Genomic DNA, 19,050 nt, shown 5'->3' with positions numbered 1-19,050 from the left:
GAGTGGCAACTGAAACATACGTAAATGACATTGTATCAACAGTAATTGGCAATCTGGGTACTTTTTGAAGCATATATATCAACACACTACATAATGAGCTGTAAACAACAGAGCTCGAGGCCTTAACAATCCCCACGGCAAATCCTGCAGGCGCACTTGTTAAAAAATCCTGGAGGCGCACGTGTGAATTTGATAAATTGTTTGGTCTGTTTTGCACCCAAAAACGGGTTAAATAAACCAAAGCAATGGAATTGTTTCCGTCTCTATTTTAAATCCGCTTATATCTCAAAATATATCCCCTGGGGGACAAACATCGTAACTTGATCCATAAGAAACCAACTAAAAATCCATAGAAAAAAAAGTGTGTTTTGGGTAACAAATCTCGATTTTGTATGCCCAACAAGCCAGTGAACAGCTACACTATATTTTAGCTGTCACGTCGAACCACAACTCTTCACAATACACAGGCAAAACATTGTCGAAAAGATAAATTTATATAACTAACCCATTGGCACCAAACCCAAAACCGTCTGCAACAACAAAGCAGTATAAAAGAAGAACGGCTGTTCCCTAAACAAACAGCAACTGCATATAAACACACTGGAATCACATGCAAATAAATGATACAGTGTGGTATTGCAACCACTGGATACAGACATTGGTGGACTCAATTCTTCTTATGGCTGTGTTTTTTTGGAGCCATCCGAAAGGCCAGACAGGTAGCGTCGAATGGCTCTGTATCGATCATCTGACCTGTGAGGAACCTCAGAAAAGAGGATTTGCCAATGCACACAACATATGCTGTGATTGAAATTGAAAATATGATCTTTGAGTAAAATCCACCAGGCTGGGAGAAGAAGACAACAATAAGTCAGTCTAATCTACTCAGTGATTGAAACCTGCTATATGAGAACCCAGCCAAACTAATCTAAGCCAGACAACAGCTCCTGTTACAGGATATCTGTCAAGGAGTCCCACTCAACCACACAGAGATGGACGGACTGCGCTTAGAAAAAATGCAAATCTTTCACAAACATAACTCATCCATCCTAGGAAGTTGCTTAGCAAAGAGCCCGGCAATCACAAACTTGTTTACTGAACAGAAAAACATCCAAATTCAGATTGCCTCAAGTACATTTTAAAGAGCCTGATTGTAAAACATTATTTCTGAAGGAAAACAATTTCTTATCCCAGTTTAGAGCCGCTGGACTCTTCTGAGATGTATACAGGGCTTGTATGATGAGTAGAAGTGGTCTTGTACAAAACCAAGCAGAAGAACCAACATTCTGCATTCTAGATATATTATTTCGAGGTTACTCCTACCAAGAAACAAACGTCCTATGCCGTGTCTGTCTAATTAAAGAACAGGCCGGGTACATTTTTATCTGAAATGCTTGTCATAGTTAAATGCTACATACAAGGATGCCAGGTACCAGTTAAAAGAGATATGCCAGTGGAGGTAGAGCACAGAGTTTGTCAACTCTGCTGACAAAGACATCTCATACTGCCCATATGAGACCATGGCCATAAGTTAAAAAACAAACCAACCTAAACTCCTATGATGGGTAGTGATACAAATTCATTCAAATAAACACAATCATATTTAGTGTACATCAAATATTTCAGTAGTCTTGCAAATACAGACCTGCTGTTGAATAGAAAATACATATGCATTTAAATAAATGCAGACAAAACATTTTCACAATAATAATAATAAAAAAATGTTATCCTGAGGTACAATTGAGAAGAGAACCAAAATAATTGCTGGTTAAGTGTGAATTTAGGTCAGCAAAAGAAATACACTTCTTTAAGTGAAATGTGCTTACGTTTATTTTTGTATCTTTTCCTCTCTTTTTTTTTTTAACTAACGGAATCCTCAAAAATGCTGAAAATCTAAATTGTTATTGCTGTCTGTATATTGGCAAGAACAAAATAGGCAACTTTGGGCCTGGCTCAGCTCCAGTCTCAACACATTTCTTCAACAGGAAGTGCGTCTCAGACCCAGCGCTGCTAAAAGGGGTCATGAATAGACTCACAGTGGTCAGCAGTCAGGGCTGTGTAAACATACTTTGGATGATAGGGAGAGACAGAGAGACCCCCCTCCCCCACCCCCCATCACAACACCCACAACAGAACAGGACCCCCCCCCCTCCCCCAATCCTTCAGAGGGTTTCCCTTTAGCAGTGACAGCTCACGCACCCTCTGAGAGTTCCAGGAAAACATACCCCCATCAAAACCATCTGAAGCCATTTCCAGAGATGCTCCATTCAGGGGCTACTGCTCCATTTCCCTTTCAGAGGGCCATGGACGTGCTCCCCACAGTGGAACAATCCCAAGCTGCTTTTACATCAATAGGGACACATCCATCAACCTCTAGTGCTTATGTGTTGCATGTTAGTGACGGTCATTCAAAAAGCTGCACGCACACACAAGCACGCACACACAAGCACGCACGCACACACAAGCACGCACACACACACACGTCTGCCTGAGAAGCTCCAAAGCCCTGCTATGCTGAGTGCAGAGGGATAACAAACTTGCATCCGAAGGGCGAATGGTAAGTGATGCCGACCTCTTGGAACACATGTTTGGGTATGCCAATGTCACAGAGGTAGACTCTACCATGGCCCTCGGCCAGAGGGAGAGGCAGGCCCAGGGCCAGGGTCCACTTGGCCTCCACAACCTGGGGCTGGCCGCCCACTGGAGGGTCCAGGCTGAGGACTGGGGCCCGGTTCTGGTTGGCCCAGCTCGCAGCAGCCTGGTACCAGGGTTGGTCCCTCAGCAGGGGATTCTCATGACAGTCCAGACAGTTGATGACCAGGTCCACTGGGCTCACCGGCAGGTCTGGATGAGGGAAGAGGAGGAGCATTTCAAGCGAGAGTTCTTTGTCCCTCCAGCAGAGGGCAGCGCTGTCTTAATATGGGACTGCTGAACCAGACAAGCTCTGATCCTCATGGTCTCTCTATGTCAAAGATCAGTACATCTCAGCACCCTTTCTACACCATTTTGCACTGAGGAAAACCTAACAAAGATTTACAATGGGTTTACAATCTCTGTCATCTACTGAGTCTCCATACCTAGAAAAGAGTAAAACCAGGGTGTTACGTACCTTTGACGGTGGCCACCTGCTTGCCGTCAGTCTTGTCGTAGAGGGCGAGCTCGCTGGTGATGGACTCCTGCATCTTCACCAGGTTGGGCAGGAAGAGGATGACCTCCGCGTCGTGATTGGCCAGGTGGCGTCCGCAGCTGATGCCCTGAGCCCCCTGGACGTGGGGCCCACACAGCAGGGCCACCGTGGGCCGCTGGTGCACGTTCTTAGGGGTCAGCCTGGAGGAAGGAGGAGGGGAAAACAACTGGTCTTGACGACACCCGTTTCATCCAAACCAGGCTTCAATATTGCTAATGTGTGAGGTTACGAGACGACACAGCGGAAATGGCCTGTAAGTGTCAATCATGATATCAGTTCTGCAATAAAGCCTGATAACAGTGAGAGAAAGGAGCTTCTCAGATAGTCCAACACCTTCGGTGTTTGCATTAGCTCTTTCCTGTGCGAGCCTGGATATGGGAGGTGGGAGGGAAGGTGTGTGTGTGTGTGTGTGTGTGGGGGGGGGGGGGGGGAAAGGTTGAGGTCGGCAGCTTAGAAACACCGTACCACGCTATTGCCACGGCAACCATGAAAACAATGTAAGAAACAAAACAAAAAAAGAACATAGGAACAAGGACACCCTCGAACTAGGGCATGGGGTATGTTTATATAACCCTGGTGTGTGGATGTGGCTGTTAGCAGTCAGATACTCACCGGTTGGGCCCCCCCAACAGGGTAAGAGCCATCTGGCTGGCGCACACCCCCGTCATCTCCAGCCTCCGTTCCAGAGACAGCCCATAACGCTCCGCCACGGCAACGAGTTGCTTGTGGAGCTCGTAAGATATGCTGGGAACCACCAGGCCTGAGTCTGGAGAAATGAAGGAAGATAAAACAAGTCTACATGCAGTGGTCATGTGGCAGTGGTCCAGTGGGTCTGAGCTCATGCTGAGCACAGACAGGGAAAGACATTAAGAGGTACTTCTACTTTGTCCTTAAACAGAATCATAAAGTATTTCAAGAAAAAGATGGATTGGTTCCAGTTTCCCTGACTGAGGAGGCCATGGTTAAGGACTACGTCTGTGCACGGATTCAGGTAATCACCAGTCCATGTGGTTCTGAAGCAAATAGTAATAGACTGTGTGTGTGTGTGTGTGTGTGTGTGTGTGTGTGTGTGTGTGTGTGTGGGTATACTCAAAGTTACATGTCATGGCCAAACACAAATACATACAAACACATATCTCTCTAGTAATACCCCCAGTATGCAGCTCTGGGTCACACACACTCTCTGGGGACGGGAGTTTCTGCCTAAGCAGCAGCACATCCTCACGCAAGGAGCCCATTCCCTTGGGAAAGTCTCTTCCTCTGACCTGATCTCTCCCCCCATCACGGAAGAGTCCCTCTTTCCTCTGTCAGCCTTCACTGAAGCGCCAAACAACCAGGGGAAATACTGGCAGTCTTCCGAAAAAGCAACTACCGAGGGCAGATAGGGCAGCAGCTCAGGTCTGTGCTCACACGCACCCACTTGTGTCTCTGCATCTTCCCCTGGATCCACAGCTTGGGCCTGGGCACCACATCGTCTGCAGCCCCCCGACCCTCTGGACCCCCCAGAAACAACCCCTATGCTGGTCTCCTTAGGGCACACATGGGGGTAGCGTGACAGAGGGGGAGTGTATGAGTTCATTTCTACATTTCAGACCTTTTTTTTTCTCCCCTTGATTCCGTTCGACCTCCCACCAGGTCCAGTGGGACTGGCACCACAATGAGATGAAGCGCAGCAGAACAACTAAGAAACTAAAGACCTTCACTTTAGTGGGTGAAGGTCTTTCGCGGAGCTAGTACGTGATCGGCTAGTAAAGCCTTCTTTTCCGAGCATGGTTTATGCTGTCAGACTGCCGAGCCGTACCGGGAAGGTAGCTAAATACCCCGGTCATTACCTCAGTGACAGGCTACACTGCGTAGTAGCAGGCTGCGTGGGCCTCCTGGGAGCCACGGCTAATCCTCAGATAGCCTGTAGTCCCGTGGCACCTTAGACGGGCTAATCAAAGGGGATGGAAAGCCGCCCGGCTCAGTGTCCCTTTGATAGAAAGGCCACTGGGAGGCAACTAATAACTTAATGGGCCCCTTGAACGGTGTCCCTAGCTACCGGGTGTTCAGCAGTCTCATAAGGCTGCACGCAGGCACGCTCTCTCTCTCTCTCTCTCTCACACACACACACACACACGCACACACACGCACACACGCGCGTGCTGATTTATAAACAAACACACACTCCCACGAAACACACCAGAGGCGAGTGCACACGCAACGTGATAACCCACACTCAAACACAGGTGTCCTGCTCGCTCACGCACGCACACCTAAGGTGACACGCACACACAGAGACGGATGTCGTGCCTGGGTGTAATGAACCTTATCTCTCAGCTGTCCATGCTCCACCCCCTGCTCCTTTATCAGAGCCTGACAAAGACAGGTAATATGTTACACAGAGGCGGGGAGGGGGAGGGGGGGAAGAAACTAGGTCCGCACAGCCCATCCTCATCCAACCACGCGAGCGATAAGCGCAGCCGAGTCAACTGCTCCTTCTCATGCAACCCGCCACTTTGAAGAGGCTGAAAGACAAGTGGAGGTGAGGGGTGAGGGGAGGGGGCGGTTATCCTCTTCTCCAATTGCTTTTTTGACCATGCCTCCGGGCGCGTTTGCTTGTAATTCCCCTTGCAGTTGCAGCTCAACCCCCTGCTCCCCCCTCCCCCCTGACCTAACCCTCCCCATTCCGACACTGTGTTCTCAGCCTCCCTCACACACACACACACTCTGCAAGGTGGGTGCGGGTACACACGCAACACTCAACCTGCTGAACTGGGTAGCGAGGAGCACGCAGGCGGCGGTGGTAAAATAAACTGAACTGGAAGCAATCCTTCAAGCATGACAAGGACGCCAGAGGAGGCTGAAACCAATACACGCAGGCTGGACTCAGGCCATGAGCAGACTGCTGCTGAGACAGGTGAAGAGAGGGGAGAGAGAGAGAGAGAGACGGGAAGGAGAGGGGGGGCAGAGAGAGAGAGGAAGGAGAGAGAGGGGAGAGAGAGAGAGAGACGGGAAGGAGAGAGAGAGAGAGACGGGAAGGAGAGAGAGAGAGAGAGAGAGAGAGAGAGAGAGAGAGAGAGAGAGAGAGGAAGGAGAGAGAGGAAGGAGAGAGAGGAAGGAGAGAGGAAGGAGAGAGAGAGGAAGGGAAAGAGACAGAGAGACAGTAAGAGAGATAGAGGAAGAAAGGAGAGATGCATAGAGGGAGAATGAGGCCTGCGGGGCTTCCAGGACTGCGCCCCCCGAGGACCTCATCTGGGCCAGTTGCTGCACCTCCCCAACCTCATAATGATGATGAATGCAGGTCAACTGATTGGAACATTCCATCAGGTTCCGTGTCGAGGGAAACAAATGATACTTGGGAGCAGACACGTCTCTGGCCCTCCCTTTCCCAGAGACACCTGGCTCAGGCCAGACTCGGGAGTAGTGCTCCGGCTCAGTCTGTGATAGGACGGGAGAGGGCCCAGCTCGGTCTGGGATAGGACAGGAGAGACAACCAGCTCAGTCTGTCATAGGACGGGAGAGAGCCAAGCTCAGTCTGGGATAGGACGGGAGAGAGCCCAGCTCAGTCTGTGATAGGACGGGAGAGAGCCCAGCTCAGTCTGTGATAGGACGGGAGAGAGCCAAGCTCAGTCTGTGATAGGACGGGAGAGAGCCCAGCTCAGTCTGTGATAGGACGGGAGAGAGCCCAGCTGAGGCTGGGATAGGACAGGAGAGAGCCCAGCTCAGGCTGGGATAGGACGGGAGAGAGCCCAGCTCAGGCTGGGATAGGACGGGAGAGAGCCCAGCTCAGTCTGTGATAGGACAGGAGAGAGCCCAGCTCAGTCTGTGATAGGACAGGAGAGAGCCCAGCTCAGTCTGTGATAGGACAGGAGAGAGCCCAGCTTGGGCTACTCGGCAGTGGGGAGACTGAAACGAGCTCAAGGCTCTTGGTGGGGTCTGGGGTGCACCATACACGCAAGAGGCGGCGACATTGCCACTGTGCTACAGCCAGACGAGTAAACAAGTCTCTGCAGTGTCAACACACGTCCCCCTGTCTGTGTGCAATGGGAACATTACACCAACGCAAACCTTCCAGGCGTCTGTTGTTCTAGATCCAGTCTCAGTCTCGGGGGTATTGTTGATTAAAATGTTTACAGTGGCATGGCCGGTATTCAGCCGAGGCAGTCTAGGGCTTGTTGCCCGTGTGTGTGTGTGTGTGTGTGTGAGAGAGAGAGAGAGAGAGGTAGGCAAGGTGCTGTTTATGTAAAGCCCTGGACGGCCTGTCTAATTACAGGGTACAGAGGAAGGGGATTAAGATGACAGCATTTAGACGGAGACCTGCCCAGCCGGTAGGAGGGGGTTTGTCTTCCTCATTCAGCAGCTCTGATCCCAGTACGCACCTTGCATGAACGGAACTGCAGGAGGTGCAGTGTGTGTGTGTGTGTTTCTAGGAGTGTGTGTCACCAATGAACACAAAGGAGAGAAGCTTGGCAATGTCACACCATCCCATGTGAGGGCTCGCATGACTTTAGGTCTACTCAACTAAGTTTCTGCGTGGATGCCTGCAGGTATGAATGAGAGGCTAGAGATGTGCAGGTGGGGCGAAGCTATGGACAGGCCCGGGTACTGTCACAGAGCAAATCTAAATGTATTTGTATAGCCCTTTTTACAAGCCGTGTTACAGAGGGCTGCACATACGCCCACAGAACACCCCCCCTCACACCTGGGCTGCGGGGCTGCAGCTAATGGAGGGCACCACTGGCTTATCACCATCTACTAACCAGTTACGTAACACGCTGTGTTAGGAAAGACTGACAGGACGGCTCGATCCTATCAAGGTCCAACAGAATTGAACATTGGAGAGGGAGTACGTTTCAATCTTAATCCTTGTGTTATCTTCGGGTCATTCTGACCCATCAGTCATTGTGACCCACCGTCGTATTGCGACAACTTTACCGCATACAAAAACAAAGTGAAGCTTTTTCTTTTAACCGTTGGGCTGTCTCAGACCCCCCACATTGCGAAGGTTAAAAGAAAATTATTTTTATTTGTTTTTGTATTGGGTAAACTTGGGTAAACACAACGATGGTTCGTTATGAACCTTTGGGTCATGTGACCCGAAGGCAGCACAAGGGTTAACGGCTAAATAGTAACCTGAAGTAGAATTCCTCACAGTCAGACAACAGGGGGAGGTGGCCTCTCTGGCCAATGAGGAAGCAGCTATTTACCCCTTTCCTAGAAGGAAAAGGTTATCAGGTGCATTGTGTTACATTACAGAATGACATAGCAAGTTTATCAAACTCCCCCACTTGGCTTCTACAATTTCCATCCAAAATCAATAAACGCGTGGTGGGGGTAGGTGCAAATTTAGAGGGACTGCTTCCAAATTAAACTTTTGGCTGGTTGTCAATTTAAACCTGTGTCCCCTTCTCTGACTCAGTGTACACAACATACATTCCTGGTGTGTGTCCACATGTGCGACAATGTGCGACAATGTGCTTTTTTGGGTCAGTGAGTGGATAACTGTGTCTGGCCTTCTTGCATCCTATCTGGGCTGTTCCACAAGGCTGTGTGCCCCCCTCTCGCCCCAGCCGGCTAGCTTCACTGACCAGCCTCACGTTTGTTGTTCCTCGTGCTTGGGTCCCATTAGAAAGCCCAATTATCTTCTGATTTGTCTGTCTGAGAGGCTATTCTTAGGCTTGTACACCATGTCCTGTCTGCGCAGCTGCATACAGAGGGAGCCCCAACACACACGCATCTTAGGCCATGTCTGAGTCTGGGCATATACGAGTGAGGGTGTGTGTGACGAAGAGAGGTTGTGTGTCTGTTTCCTACAGCTGAAACTCAAAACTCATTTCCTGGTCCACCATGGGATCCTTTCAAGGGGCACTTCCTTCTCAAAGCACACTGGACCTTGGAGTTCCGAGATGTGTTTTGAGAGGTTGTAAGGACTCATGTTTAGATGTCTGTCCTTCACATCTTACCGGTGCAGTACTCCTTCCCTCCATGAACAGGAACGCTGATCTGCCGGTACACCACCGGCTTGACCTCCAAGATGTTCTCGTCGTGGCGGTAACGCGACTGTGTCTGCTCGTTTGGCGTGCTGCGGGGCCGCGCTCGCTGGTTGCCGTGGCGATCCGAGCCGTCGATCTGCGAGAAGACCGCCGCCTTGTCGAACAGGGCGAGGTTCCCCTCAAAGTCGAAGTCGGTGTCCAGGCCCTCGTCCACGCCGTCGCCGAAACACTCGTCGTCCCGCAGCCTCATCTGGCCTCCGACGTGGCCGCTCTTCACGCCGTTCTTCTTGGGCGTGGCCTGGGCGGAGCCCCTGCCGCCGGACACGCCCTGAGGGCCTGAGGGAACAGGACCAGCCACAGCAGACAAATAAGGCATTAGGGATGAAGGCAGCTAGGATGAAGGCATTCAGATTGGATTCCACTAACTGTACAAAAAGGCCTTATCGGGAACGACAAGCTTCTCATCCAGTTGTTCAATATTGACTTATGTGTTAATGAACGTTGTATTTAATCGTAAGTGCATACTCTCCTCAACACGAGGAACAATACAGGGGCCCTGATTGACAACGTTTACATACATGTGCAAACAAAACAAAGAGGAAAAAAGAACCAAGATGAGAACAAAAAAAACTGGAAAAACCTGGTGTTCAACTCGAACAGTACCAAGCTCTCACGCTAACCTAGAAAGAGAGAGGTATAGTCGCACGCGAGTGTCACTGTGACAGCTAGGTGCTTCAGGCTCTCACGCAAAAAAGACACACAACAACAAACCGAACCATTGAGCCTTGAACCATTCACGTTGGCCTGACCTTCCCAAAACACAGATCTGTGGTTTGAAATCACCTTGAAGTGTTTGATCTGATGACACACTTGTTAAGAGACATAGGTACATAAGGAAAAGAGTACTCAATTCATTCAACTGTTCATGTGTGCTTTGGAAGAGAAGCAAACAGTTGAGTGAATCCAGTGAATCCACAGCTGTGATTCATGCTACAAGTGCCAGGTGACAGTGAACCACATACCTGCATCCCCTTGGCAAAGCTCCAAGACATGTAGACAATTACATGCAGGCCATTACAGTGAATGAGCCAATACGGAGATTTAGCATACGTGACAAGATATGGGATGTCAATATTGGCATGGCCACTGTTGAGCCATGTCGTCAGAAAACAATCCACTACACAAGTGGGTCAGAGTGACAGCTCGTACAGCGCGTGAGACTTGTCGTCGTGCCTCGAAGAGGGAGGAAGTGTGTCCACATGCGAACAGACGTAAGATTGACAGGAGGAACCACACACACACACACACCTCTATCCTTGTGACATCCACCATCCAATCAAGAGCAGGAAGGAAGAGGTGAAGCTGGGTATGTAAACGTAGTTGGGGGCAGGGGAACAGGCCTACACACGACTTCCCATCCAGTTCATCTGACATGTTGACATTGGGATGTCTGCTGGATATGGGGACACGTTTAACAGCCTTATGATACGTTCTTCAGTAAATCTCTGTTTCGCTCTGAGGAATTTTGGGGTGGGTGGATTCCAGGCTAATGTGAGGGGAGTGGGGTTCCAGGAATGTTGATATAACTTTGATAGTCCATTCAAACATTCCCATTCAACTCTCCCAGAAAGATTGACGACAGATACATTTGGAAAAGGTTTGTGTAGCACCCGTGGACTTGCATAAGCAGAACCCCCCCACCTCCCCAATGGACTAGCCCCAGGCCTAGTCAGTGAGCATGCCATTGCGTGTGAAAGGGTCAGCCCAACCCCTGCCACTCAGCACTTTGGCCCCATATAATTTGTGCATTAGCTCCTTGGCCCCTGGCCCGAGAACTGGAGATTAAAATAAAAAGTCAAAGGTAAACAGTGCTTCCACAATTGATATCGCCTGGCCTTCTGAGCTCCCTGGGACAACACAGCTTCCTGTGTGGAGGTGGGGGGGCAGGTTTCCTGTACTGGATTGGACTGGAGAGAGAGAGAGAGAGAGAGAGAGAGAGAGAGAGAGAGAGAGAGAGAGAGAGAGAGAGAGAGAGAGAGAGAGAGAGAGAGAGAGAGAGAGAGAGAGAGAGAGAGAGAGAGGAGACAGACAGAAAACAGAGGGGGCACAGAGGCACGTAAACTGGGCCTTGCATAATCTCCTCTTTAGGAAGAGAGACACAGCGCGGGAGGGGGGGGTGGGAGTGGAGGAGGGGGTGTTTATTGATCTTAGTCACACACGTATTGTAAAGAGGAACTTTGGTACAGGCCTTTAGCACGCTATGGGAATCTTGGGGGAAGTCACAGCACAGTGCCTGGCTGACAGCCTTCAGGCTCGGACTTGTTAGTTAGAACACAGACTCTAAATGGTAAAGAACCCAAGACTAGATCAGACTGAAATAAACAGAACCTGTGAACAGCTAGCTACGGGTCAAGGACTGCTAGCCCCTAGACTATAAGGTTTGTTAGCTCAGCCCAAAACTGTATTGGACGCATTCAAAAGGCACATCTGAAGATAGTAACGCAATCAGATAAATTTTTGAGAACCAAACATTGCTGTCAGGTAAACCGATATGCCTACCAATAGATAGAAAAGTATTACATGTCAAGGAACTGCACAGGTGAACTAGACTGACGATTTAAGCATTGGACAAATCATGCTAGTGAGCCCCAAATACAACCAAGAGGGCACTGCAGGTCCTTCTTTTAAGTTTTACCCTGCAGGGCTCAACATTAAAACATTTTGGCACTGGCCCCACCGGGCCAGTGGGTTTGAAACTTACTGGCCCCAAGACTATTTTTACAGGCCCCCCCTCCAAAAGTTGTAATTTATCATTGTTACAACAAAACCAAAGACTTTTAAGTTGTGTTATTCTGTTAACATGTTTAACCATTTATTAAACACATTCTGGATATAAAAAGAACAAAAATAAAATCACATTTCTAGTGATAAAAAATTAAAAGGTAAGTCAGCAAAACAATTGACTTTTAACCTAAAACATGACGTGCCCTCTTCACTGCTGACAGCCATCTCTCTAACTGTCTGGCAGAAACTGAAACCTCTGGTCCCTCAATGCTAATATATAAAAGCTTCCATAGCATTTCATCAGTATGATACTAAGTACCCAAGTCGACACCATTCTTCTGCTGCAGTTCAATAGCCTGGGGGAACGAGGCGAACGGCTGGCCCGTCTTAATTACGTGATATGCCATTGTTATAAGTCGTGCAATAACACGATGGGCATCTACATTTAAATTCCTGACCAGCATGGTCAGCATGGTCAACGGCCTGGAAGATGGACTGTCAACCATCCGCTTAGCTGTCACGCAAACCAGGTGCTGTCTGCTAGCATGGCTGGTCAGGGATTGTTTTCGAAAATTGTCGGTGCCTGTGTAAAAAGATCTACTTTTGTCCGCTTTAGACGGGAACATACAAGACGACACAGGGAACATTCGTTCCATAAAAAAAAGTTGCTTCCGTTTGAGCTCGTAGCTCGACTTTGCTGCCATCTTCACTTTGTCTCGCGCCAGTTGTTAAAAAATGTATCGAGATTTGAGAATTACAATTTGACAACCTCTCGTCACTCAATACTCAACTCTTGATTTGCCAACTGTGCGCCCCACGAGCTGCAAAGTTATTTATGCATTTAGCAGATAGCAAAACATATGAAGGATGTTAACTTTTACAATGCTCATTTTTTTTTCAATCAATAATTTGCAGTGTCCCGATCGGGCCAGTGAGTTGCTAGTGTAAATGTCCCGACGTTACTTTTTACTGGCCCCGGGCCATCGTTATTGTCAAGCCCTGCCCTGGAACCACCAACCTTCATTTCTCATTTCTGACAGTTTCAATATGCAAGCTAAGAGTGTACAGAAACCCTAGGTTTATTTGATGATATTTCATGAGGACTTGTTTATTTCATACAGCCCTGTGTGAGTCACAACACACAACGAGTCTGACAGACAGTCAGATTATGTCTTGGCTCAGCTTCAGTGACACTTGACAAATGTGCAAGGGCCCAGGGATTAGGACAGGAGTTGTGTGTGACACTGATATATGTCCTTTAATTTCCTCCTGTCACTTTACACGGAAAAAGATAAACACGGGGACATTTCTGCTCTGTAATCAAACCAAGAACAAAGAAAAGATGGTTCCAGTCTGTGACTGTGCCATTTTAAAACGTACATAAACATGGCAGGGTGAGTGTGTTTCTTTCTTAATCACTGTTACATTTGGCATCATCATCATTCGGTCTCTAAGCATTCGTGTTTATCAGCATATTCATAGACTTAACTCATTTGTTGTAGCGTACCAACTTTATCACAAAGCCTAAATCTGAGAGCATACACACATGCAGGTAAAACATACACGGGGAAAGTCCCTTGAAACTGGGGTGTGAGTTTAGAATAAGAATTGATTCAAAACAGTAGTACGCATCAACACATACCATCATAATAAACCTTGTCCAGCAAAAATGCCTCAAAGCAAGTTTGATACCAGGACATTTTTGTAGGCTATTTAAAGCCAGTATTACACAAGAATACATTATGTATCCTGATGTTAAGTAAGAGTTAATGATTTCAGTTGTAGTCATGCTTTGACTATGCTGTTAAATTACAGAGAAGGGTTTAGAAGAAGCAGTGCAGAGAAAGTGTCGTCGGAACAGCATGCATATTGTGGCTGATGGTAATAATTCCTTCAAGATCTTTGTGTTAATATGTATAAGTCACAGGATCTCTTAACGCACCTTTGCGAGTGAGGATGGTGATTGGAGCAGAAGTAGAGGCCTGGGTGCTGTTGACCACACAGCTGCCCCTACTGATCTGACTGCTACTGTGGCCTGAGTAGCTGGGAGGGATGTCAGTCACAACCCTCTGGCCCAAAATGGTCTTGCTGATGCTGCTGCTGTTGTTATTGTTGTAGCTGCTTCCAGTGGCCATATCCAGGACCTTCAGCTCTTTGATATCCATTGCACTGCAGGCACAGATGGTAATAAAGATCAAACCAAATATAGTTCAAAATAATGTTGTTGAGAGTACATACAGATGCTAAATGACTACCTTTCAATTTGACCCTGATACTCCATTATAAGTTCTGTTGTGCTATGTTTTTTAATACCAGAGCCTATTTAAACGTCTATGGTCTAGAGAGGATTTAGCCCTCCAACATGAGCAAATCGTTTACCTGAATGTGACCTCAGGGACAGGACACTTGGCCCCATTATGGAAAGGCTGTCTGAGTGAGATGGTCTGACTAGCCTGGTCCACGGAAGCGACTTCGCCCTGATACACTCCCAGAGTCGGGCCACAGTTGATGGACACCAGGCTGCCTAACCAGTCCGCAGCCATGATTCTATCATCATGGATTTAAGACAGGAAAAACAAAGGAAACGTTAGTACACTTTTAAATAGCTTTCTAGCTAACTGACAAAGCAGGTTGGGTATACTTTGGACAAAATGTAGGGTCGTTTCCACAAAACCGGAAAACTCATTTCAAGCATTTTGATCCACAAAAGGCAGACGCGTTGTTTAAACTTATTCAGCTAGCTATACTTGCTAGTTTAAAGCCTTAACCGGCACCATGCACACATTTGCTAGTTACGTACTAGCAAACATTTGCTAGCTCTCTGTCATACTTAGGCAATATCCCAAAACCCGTGTGATTAAGCACATTATATATGATTATATATACATTAAGTCTTACTTATCAAGCAACAAACCCCCACAAAAACACTGCTATCTCCGCGGTGTTTGCAAGTTATCAGTAGCTACTTCGTGTCGGAGCTCTCGAAGAATGTTTATTTCCTGATCTTAGATGCGTCACTTCCTTTACCTTTTATTTTTGTGCTACGGTTATTATTTTTCTTAAATTAACTGGTTGAATTTTAGACAGGTCTTGGTGACACTTTATAAACAAACAAGTAAAATACCTGAATAGTTGCTTGGTGTATATTATTGCTTACTGAAGCCGACAAACATGTCTGACTTTGGTGAGAGTGCACGAGACTGTTGATGCATTTCTTTTCTTTTTTGTATGTTCGTAAAAAGAAGCAATCCCGGTTAAAAAAACAAATACCGTTGTTGATGCTTTTCTTTTCATTTATTTATGTGAAATTCCAAAAACTGAACACATCATCTGCATGTTTTATAAAATAAAAAAAGTCCTTCGTTACATCATAACGTTAATTATACAAGATACTAATACAAATGTGTTTACAAAGTCAAGAATTTAAAGTATTTTGGTATCCTGATAAATTACACAATGCCTCAGTGAAACTGTCACCACAATATATACACATTTTAGACACAAAAATTTACTACCTAGTACACATTAGCTTAAGCATATACAGAAACAATCACATTTTGGGATGCAAACAGAGCTTCGGTGTCTTATGTCCACATACAACAGCTGTTCTCAATTGACTATTTTTATATTTAGCTTATAAACAGAATTATTCTAGTTTAGGCTCTTTGGCCACCTGGATGAGATTAAGAGAGAAGGCACTTTGTTGAGTAAAGAAGCGATGTAGCCATTTAAAACAGTGACATTCAAATAAAGCAATGAGTCTAACAACCATAAATTGTGAAATTTGGTTCTTATTGTATTGCTACCAGTTGGATTTAGTCTCCTCAAAATAATCTGATGCATAAAGCTGTGTACTTAAAGGCCCAGAGGCACCTCAACAGCCTGTCTCTCCAGATATCACCAAGAAGCACAACCTCGAAGAACTGAAAGCCACAGATTTTCTGTATGCTTTAAAATGGGATTGTGTTAATGCCCCTTTTTTTAACAGCTGTCACTGCTCTCTCCAAAACACCCATGTGACAAAAGTCTGAATCAGAATTTGGCCTATGTATGCCTTATCTTAGTTGACAGAAGTCAAAAGGACCTCACTCCACCTCCATAGCCCTCATGTTGGCCTTTAGATGGCAGCGCTTGTGCTTCATGGTCAAGCCATACTCTGGAGTCATGTCTAGCTTCTCCCCGGGCATCTCTCTGAAGCACATCTTCTGCACGAGTATGGCCAGGAAGAGAAATACTTCATTACGACCGATCAACTCGCCAATGCAGCGCCGTTTGCCCATGCCGAAGATAAGGACCTTCTCTCCCTCCATCTTGTTGAGCTCTGTGCCGTCATTGCTCAGGAAGCGGTCTGGGTTAAAAGTAGAAGGCTCCTTCCACAGTTCACTGCACAGTGGAGATAAGGAAGGGATAAGACTGGAGATACAAAAACACAATGATTGTACTTTTAAAACAATTGATGCAGAAATACAACTCACGGGTCATGATTGACCTGCCACTGGTTGATGAAGACACAAGTGTCCTTAGGAATGTAGTAGCCATTGATGGATGTGTCTTTGGTGGAGCTGAAAGAAACAAAACATACTAATTAGCCTGTAAACCAGATTTACCAAATGTAAAATGTATTTTGTCTGATTTTCAGCAGATGAAACTCACCAATGTGGGATGGTGAAAGGCAGGAAGGAGGAATGCCGAAAGATCTCCAGAATAAAAGCTTCCAGAAGAGGCAGTTTTGTGCGGTCGGAGAGACGTGGGGAGCGCTTCAGTCCCACCACTTCCTCTGTAAAAAAAATAAAAAAAGAGAACATCAAGTTCAGATCAAAGTTGGTGTTTACGTTTTGGTGTACCTTAAGAGGACTGCATGTAAGATAAGATAGAGCAAAACATTAGTATACTCAATGTTTAAAGCAATTGTGTGCAATAAGTGTCAAAATAAATGTGATATCACACTTACTTATCTCTTCATGAAGCCTCTGCTGGATCTCAGGGTAAGCCACCAAGTACAAAACGGCCCAGGACAAAGCAGTGCTAATGGTGTCAAAACCTGGAACAGGAACAGGAACGTGAAACACTGAAACTCTCTGGGGGACAACTACATCTTTATAACGTGTAGTTTATGAACGTGTCACAGGTGAGCTGATGAGAAGTTTGACTCACCTGCCCCGAAGAGGTCATTGACAATGCCAACAATCTTCTCATCTGAAACCTGGACATTGGAGTTCTCATCCAGCTTCCTGTCCTCACAGTGATCAATTAGGGAGTCAGTGATGTCACGGATATTGTCCTGAAAAGTGGTAAATAAGAAGAACCTCAGTATCACTGACAACACAAATAACATGTCAATAGTGACTGCAATGGCAGAAAATCTGATATGAACATGATGCATTGAAATAATTACCTTGTCATAGCTGGCATAGTGCTCGCTGACAATCTTCTGGATAAATGCGTTAAACCGTGTGTTGATGGCCATAAACCTCTTCATGGTGTTGCTAGGCAGGAAACGCAGATAAGGCATGAAGTCCGCTGGGTTTCCACTGCCCACCACCTGGCCAAACTCATCGCTCAAGTTCACTAGACTCAGAAGCTCCTGGTCGTTATGGTCGTAGCGACGGCCGAAGCACATGCCACAGATGACGTTTGCAACGGACACGACAATATGACGGAAGGGGTCAAAGCAGCCATTCGTCTCCATGACGGTGCTCAGCTGTTTCAACAGGTAATCCCCCTCTTTGCAGATGTGCTCCTCCAGCATGCAGGAGTACTCTGGGGTGGTGCCCTCCAGGATAGCAAAGGAGCGGAGGGCATTCATAGCCAGCTTCCTGCGGGCACGCCACACCCCAGCCTGGTCGGTGCTGAAGGCCAGGCTCTTGCCATCATTGATAAACTGGAAACTGTAGAGATCTGGTCTGCCGGCGAAGTCATCGCCCTGCTTGATGAGAGCCTGGCGCACTGTCTCGCCACCACTCAGAACAACAACAGGCCGCATTCCAATCTGGATCTGGAAGACGGGGCCGTAGCGCTCACTCATCTTGGTCAGACTGAGGTGGGGGTTGTTGCCCAGTTCCAGCACGTTTCCAATGATAGGGAGGGGCTTGGGTCCAGGGAGGCGACGCAAGCCCTCCGGAATATCTGTGTGCAAGTACTTGAGGAGCAGATACACCAAGCAAATGGTTGTTATGGCCACCAGCCCCTCTGCTGCAGACACTGCCCCAATTAAGGGTAGAATCATCAGAGCCATTTTGATATTTGTGACTTTTGCAAACCTGAGAAAAAAAAGAGTTTTAGGTGTGCATTCAGAGGTTTAAAGGAGGAAATTGTACCTTGCAATGGGTATAATATGTAATTATAGCGAAATAGTGGTTTAATTATATGCCTATGAGTCATAAGAAGTAATTGAAACTTGGGTTAACAACACTGTCTGGCTCAATACATGCATTAGTATATTAAGTATACTTTAAGATCTTACACGTGAAAAATCGTACATTTTGCAGCCATACAATGACAACAAGTAGCCTACTGCAACAGGTAACTGACACCCTGAAGAGGAGCGGTTACTATACTGCGTTGCAAGAGAATGTTCGATATTTTATACGTTCACATTACTCTATGCATTCTAATACATGAATTACAGGCTTATAATTCAAATATTTAGTTAAATTTCCCGTTTAAAGTAGATGCTGCATTGGAAATGTAATTACCTTGAAAGAAATTAGATGTCGATCGTCTTGTGAGAATAGATTAAGTTCTTTGTTAGTGAGGATTGTCGTCCAGAATAGTTGACTCTTAGTTTGCTGTGTCTAAACATTGAATGAGCACTTGTTTTATAGTGTGCCTTTCAGCTCCATTGGCTGCTTACAGTCTGTGACGTAATCTCTCTCTCTCTATCTCGTTCCCTCGCTCTCTGAGGTAAAAAAAAAAAGAGCTGAAAACATCAATGAAGTTTACTGTGGGTGGAGGAACGACTTGTTTCACTGCACAGACATATAACAGACGAATTAAAAGTGTATATAATTATTTGACACAATTTGTTGTCAACGCATCTTACTGAGTCGAATTCAGAAAACTTCAAAGCATTTATCTTTTTAAACTTTATTTTCACACGCTAAA

General features: G+C 46.6%; 2 protein-coding genes across 2 annotated transcripts; both read right to left on the bottom strand.

The window, feature by feature from the left end:
* Nucleotides 1–2,449: 2,449 nt before the first annotated feature.
* On the bottom strand, nucleotides 2,450–14,918 carry LOC136955867 (enhancer of mRNA-decapping protein 3-like). Its single transcript, XM_067249637.1, has 7 exons — nucleotides 14,845–14,918; nucleotides 14,326–14,493; nucleotides 13,889–14,115; nucleotides 9,133–9,498; nucleotides 3,800–3,953; nucleotides 3,110–3,327; nucleotides 2,450–2,844 (listed from the first exon to the last, which is right to left on the bottom strand). The coding sequence occupies exons 2-7, from the start codon at nucleotides 14,487–14,489 to the stop codon at nucleotides 2,510–2,512; spliced, it is 1,464 nt and encodes a 487-aa protein (XP_067105738.1). The 5' UTR covers nucleotides 14,490–14,493; nucleotides 14,845–14,918; the 3' UTR covers nucleotides 2,450–2,509.
* Nucleotides 14,919–15,218: 300 nt separating this feature from the next.
* cyp1a (cytochrome P450, family 1, subfamily A) lies at nucleotides 15,219–18,740 on the bottom strand. Its single transcript, XM_067249636.1, has 7 exons — nucleotides 18,642–18,740; nucleotides 17,342–18,206; nucleotides 17,101–17,227; nucleotides 16,898–16,987; nucleotides 16,600–16,723; nucleotides 16,422–16,508; nucleotides 15,219–16,329 (listed from the first exon to the last, which is right to left on the bottom strand). Exons 2-7 carry the CDS (start codon nucleotides 18,179–18,181, stop codon nucleotides 16,032–16,034), a joined length of 1,566 nt encoding a protein of 521 aa, XP_067105737.1. The 5' UTR covers nucleotides 18,182–18,206; nucleotides 18,642–18,740; the 3' UTR covers nucleotides 15,219–16,031.
* Nucleotides 18,741–19,050: the final 310 nt, after the last annotated feature.

The sequence above is a fragment of the Osmerus mordax genome, chromosome 13 (assembly GCF_038355195.1).
Source record: "Osmerus mordax isolate fOsmMor3 chromosome 13, fOsmMor3.pri, whole genome shotgun sequence".
NCBI classification, from domain to species: Eukaryota; Metazoa; Chordata; class Actinopteri; order Osmeriformes; family Osmeridae; genus Osmerus; species Osmerus mordax.
This window is presented reverse-complemented; position numbering and strand designations above follow the sequence as displayed.

Bases quoted from the DNA above. Each gene is read 5' to 3' on its own strand.
- LOC136955867 (XM_067249637.1), bottom strand. From the start codon at position 14,489: ATGGCTGCGGACTGGTTAGGCAGCCTGGTGTCCATCAACTGTGGCCCG. The intron at 9,499-13,888 runs GTGCGTTAAGAG...CTGTTCCCTCAG, and splicing joins CACCATCCTCACTCGCAAAG to GCCCTCAGGGCGTGTCCGGC. The intron at 2,845-3,109 runs GTACGTAACACC...TCCCTCATCCAG, and splicing joins GCAGGTGGCCACCGTCAAAG to ACCTGCCGGTGAGCCCAGTG.
- cyp1a (XM_067249636.1), bottom strand. From the start codon at position 18,181: ATGGCTCTGATGATTCTACCCTTAATTGGGGCAGTGTCTGCAGCAGAG. The intron at 17,228-17,341 runs GTAATTATTTCA...ACCACTTTTCAG, and splicing joins ACTATGCCAGCTATGACAAG to GACAATATCCGTGACATCAC. The intron at 16,509-16,599 runs GTGAGTTTCATC...TGTTTCTTTCAG, and splicing joins CCTTTCACCATCCCACATTG to CTCCACCAAAGACACATCCA.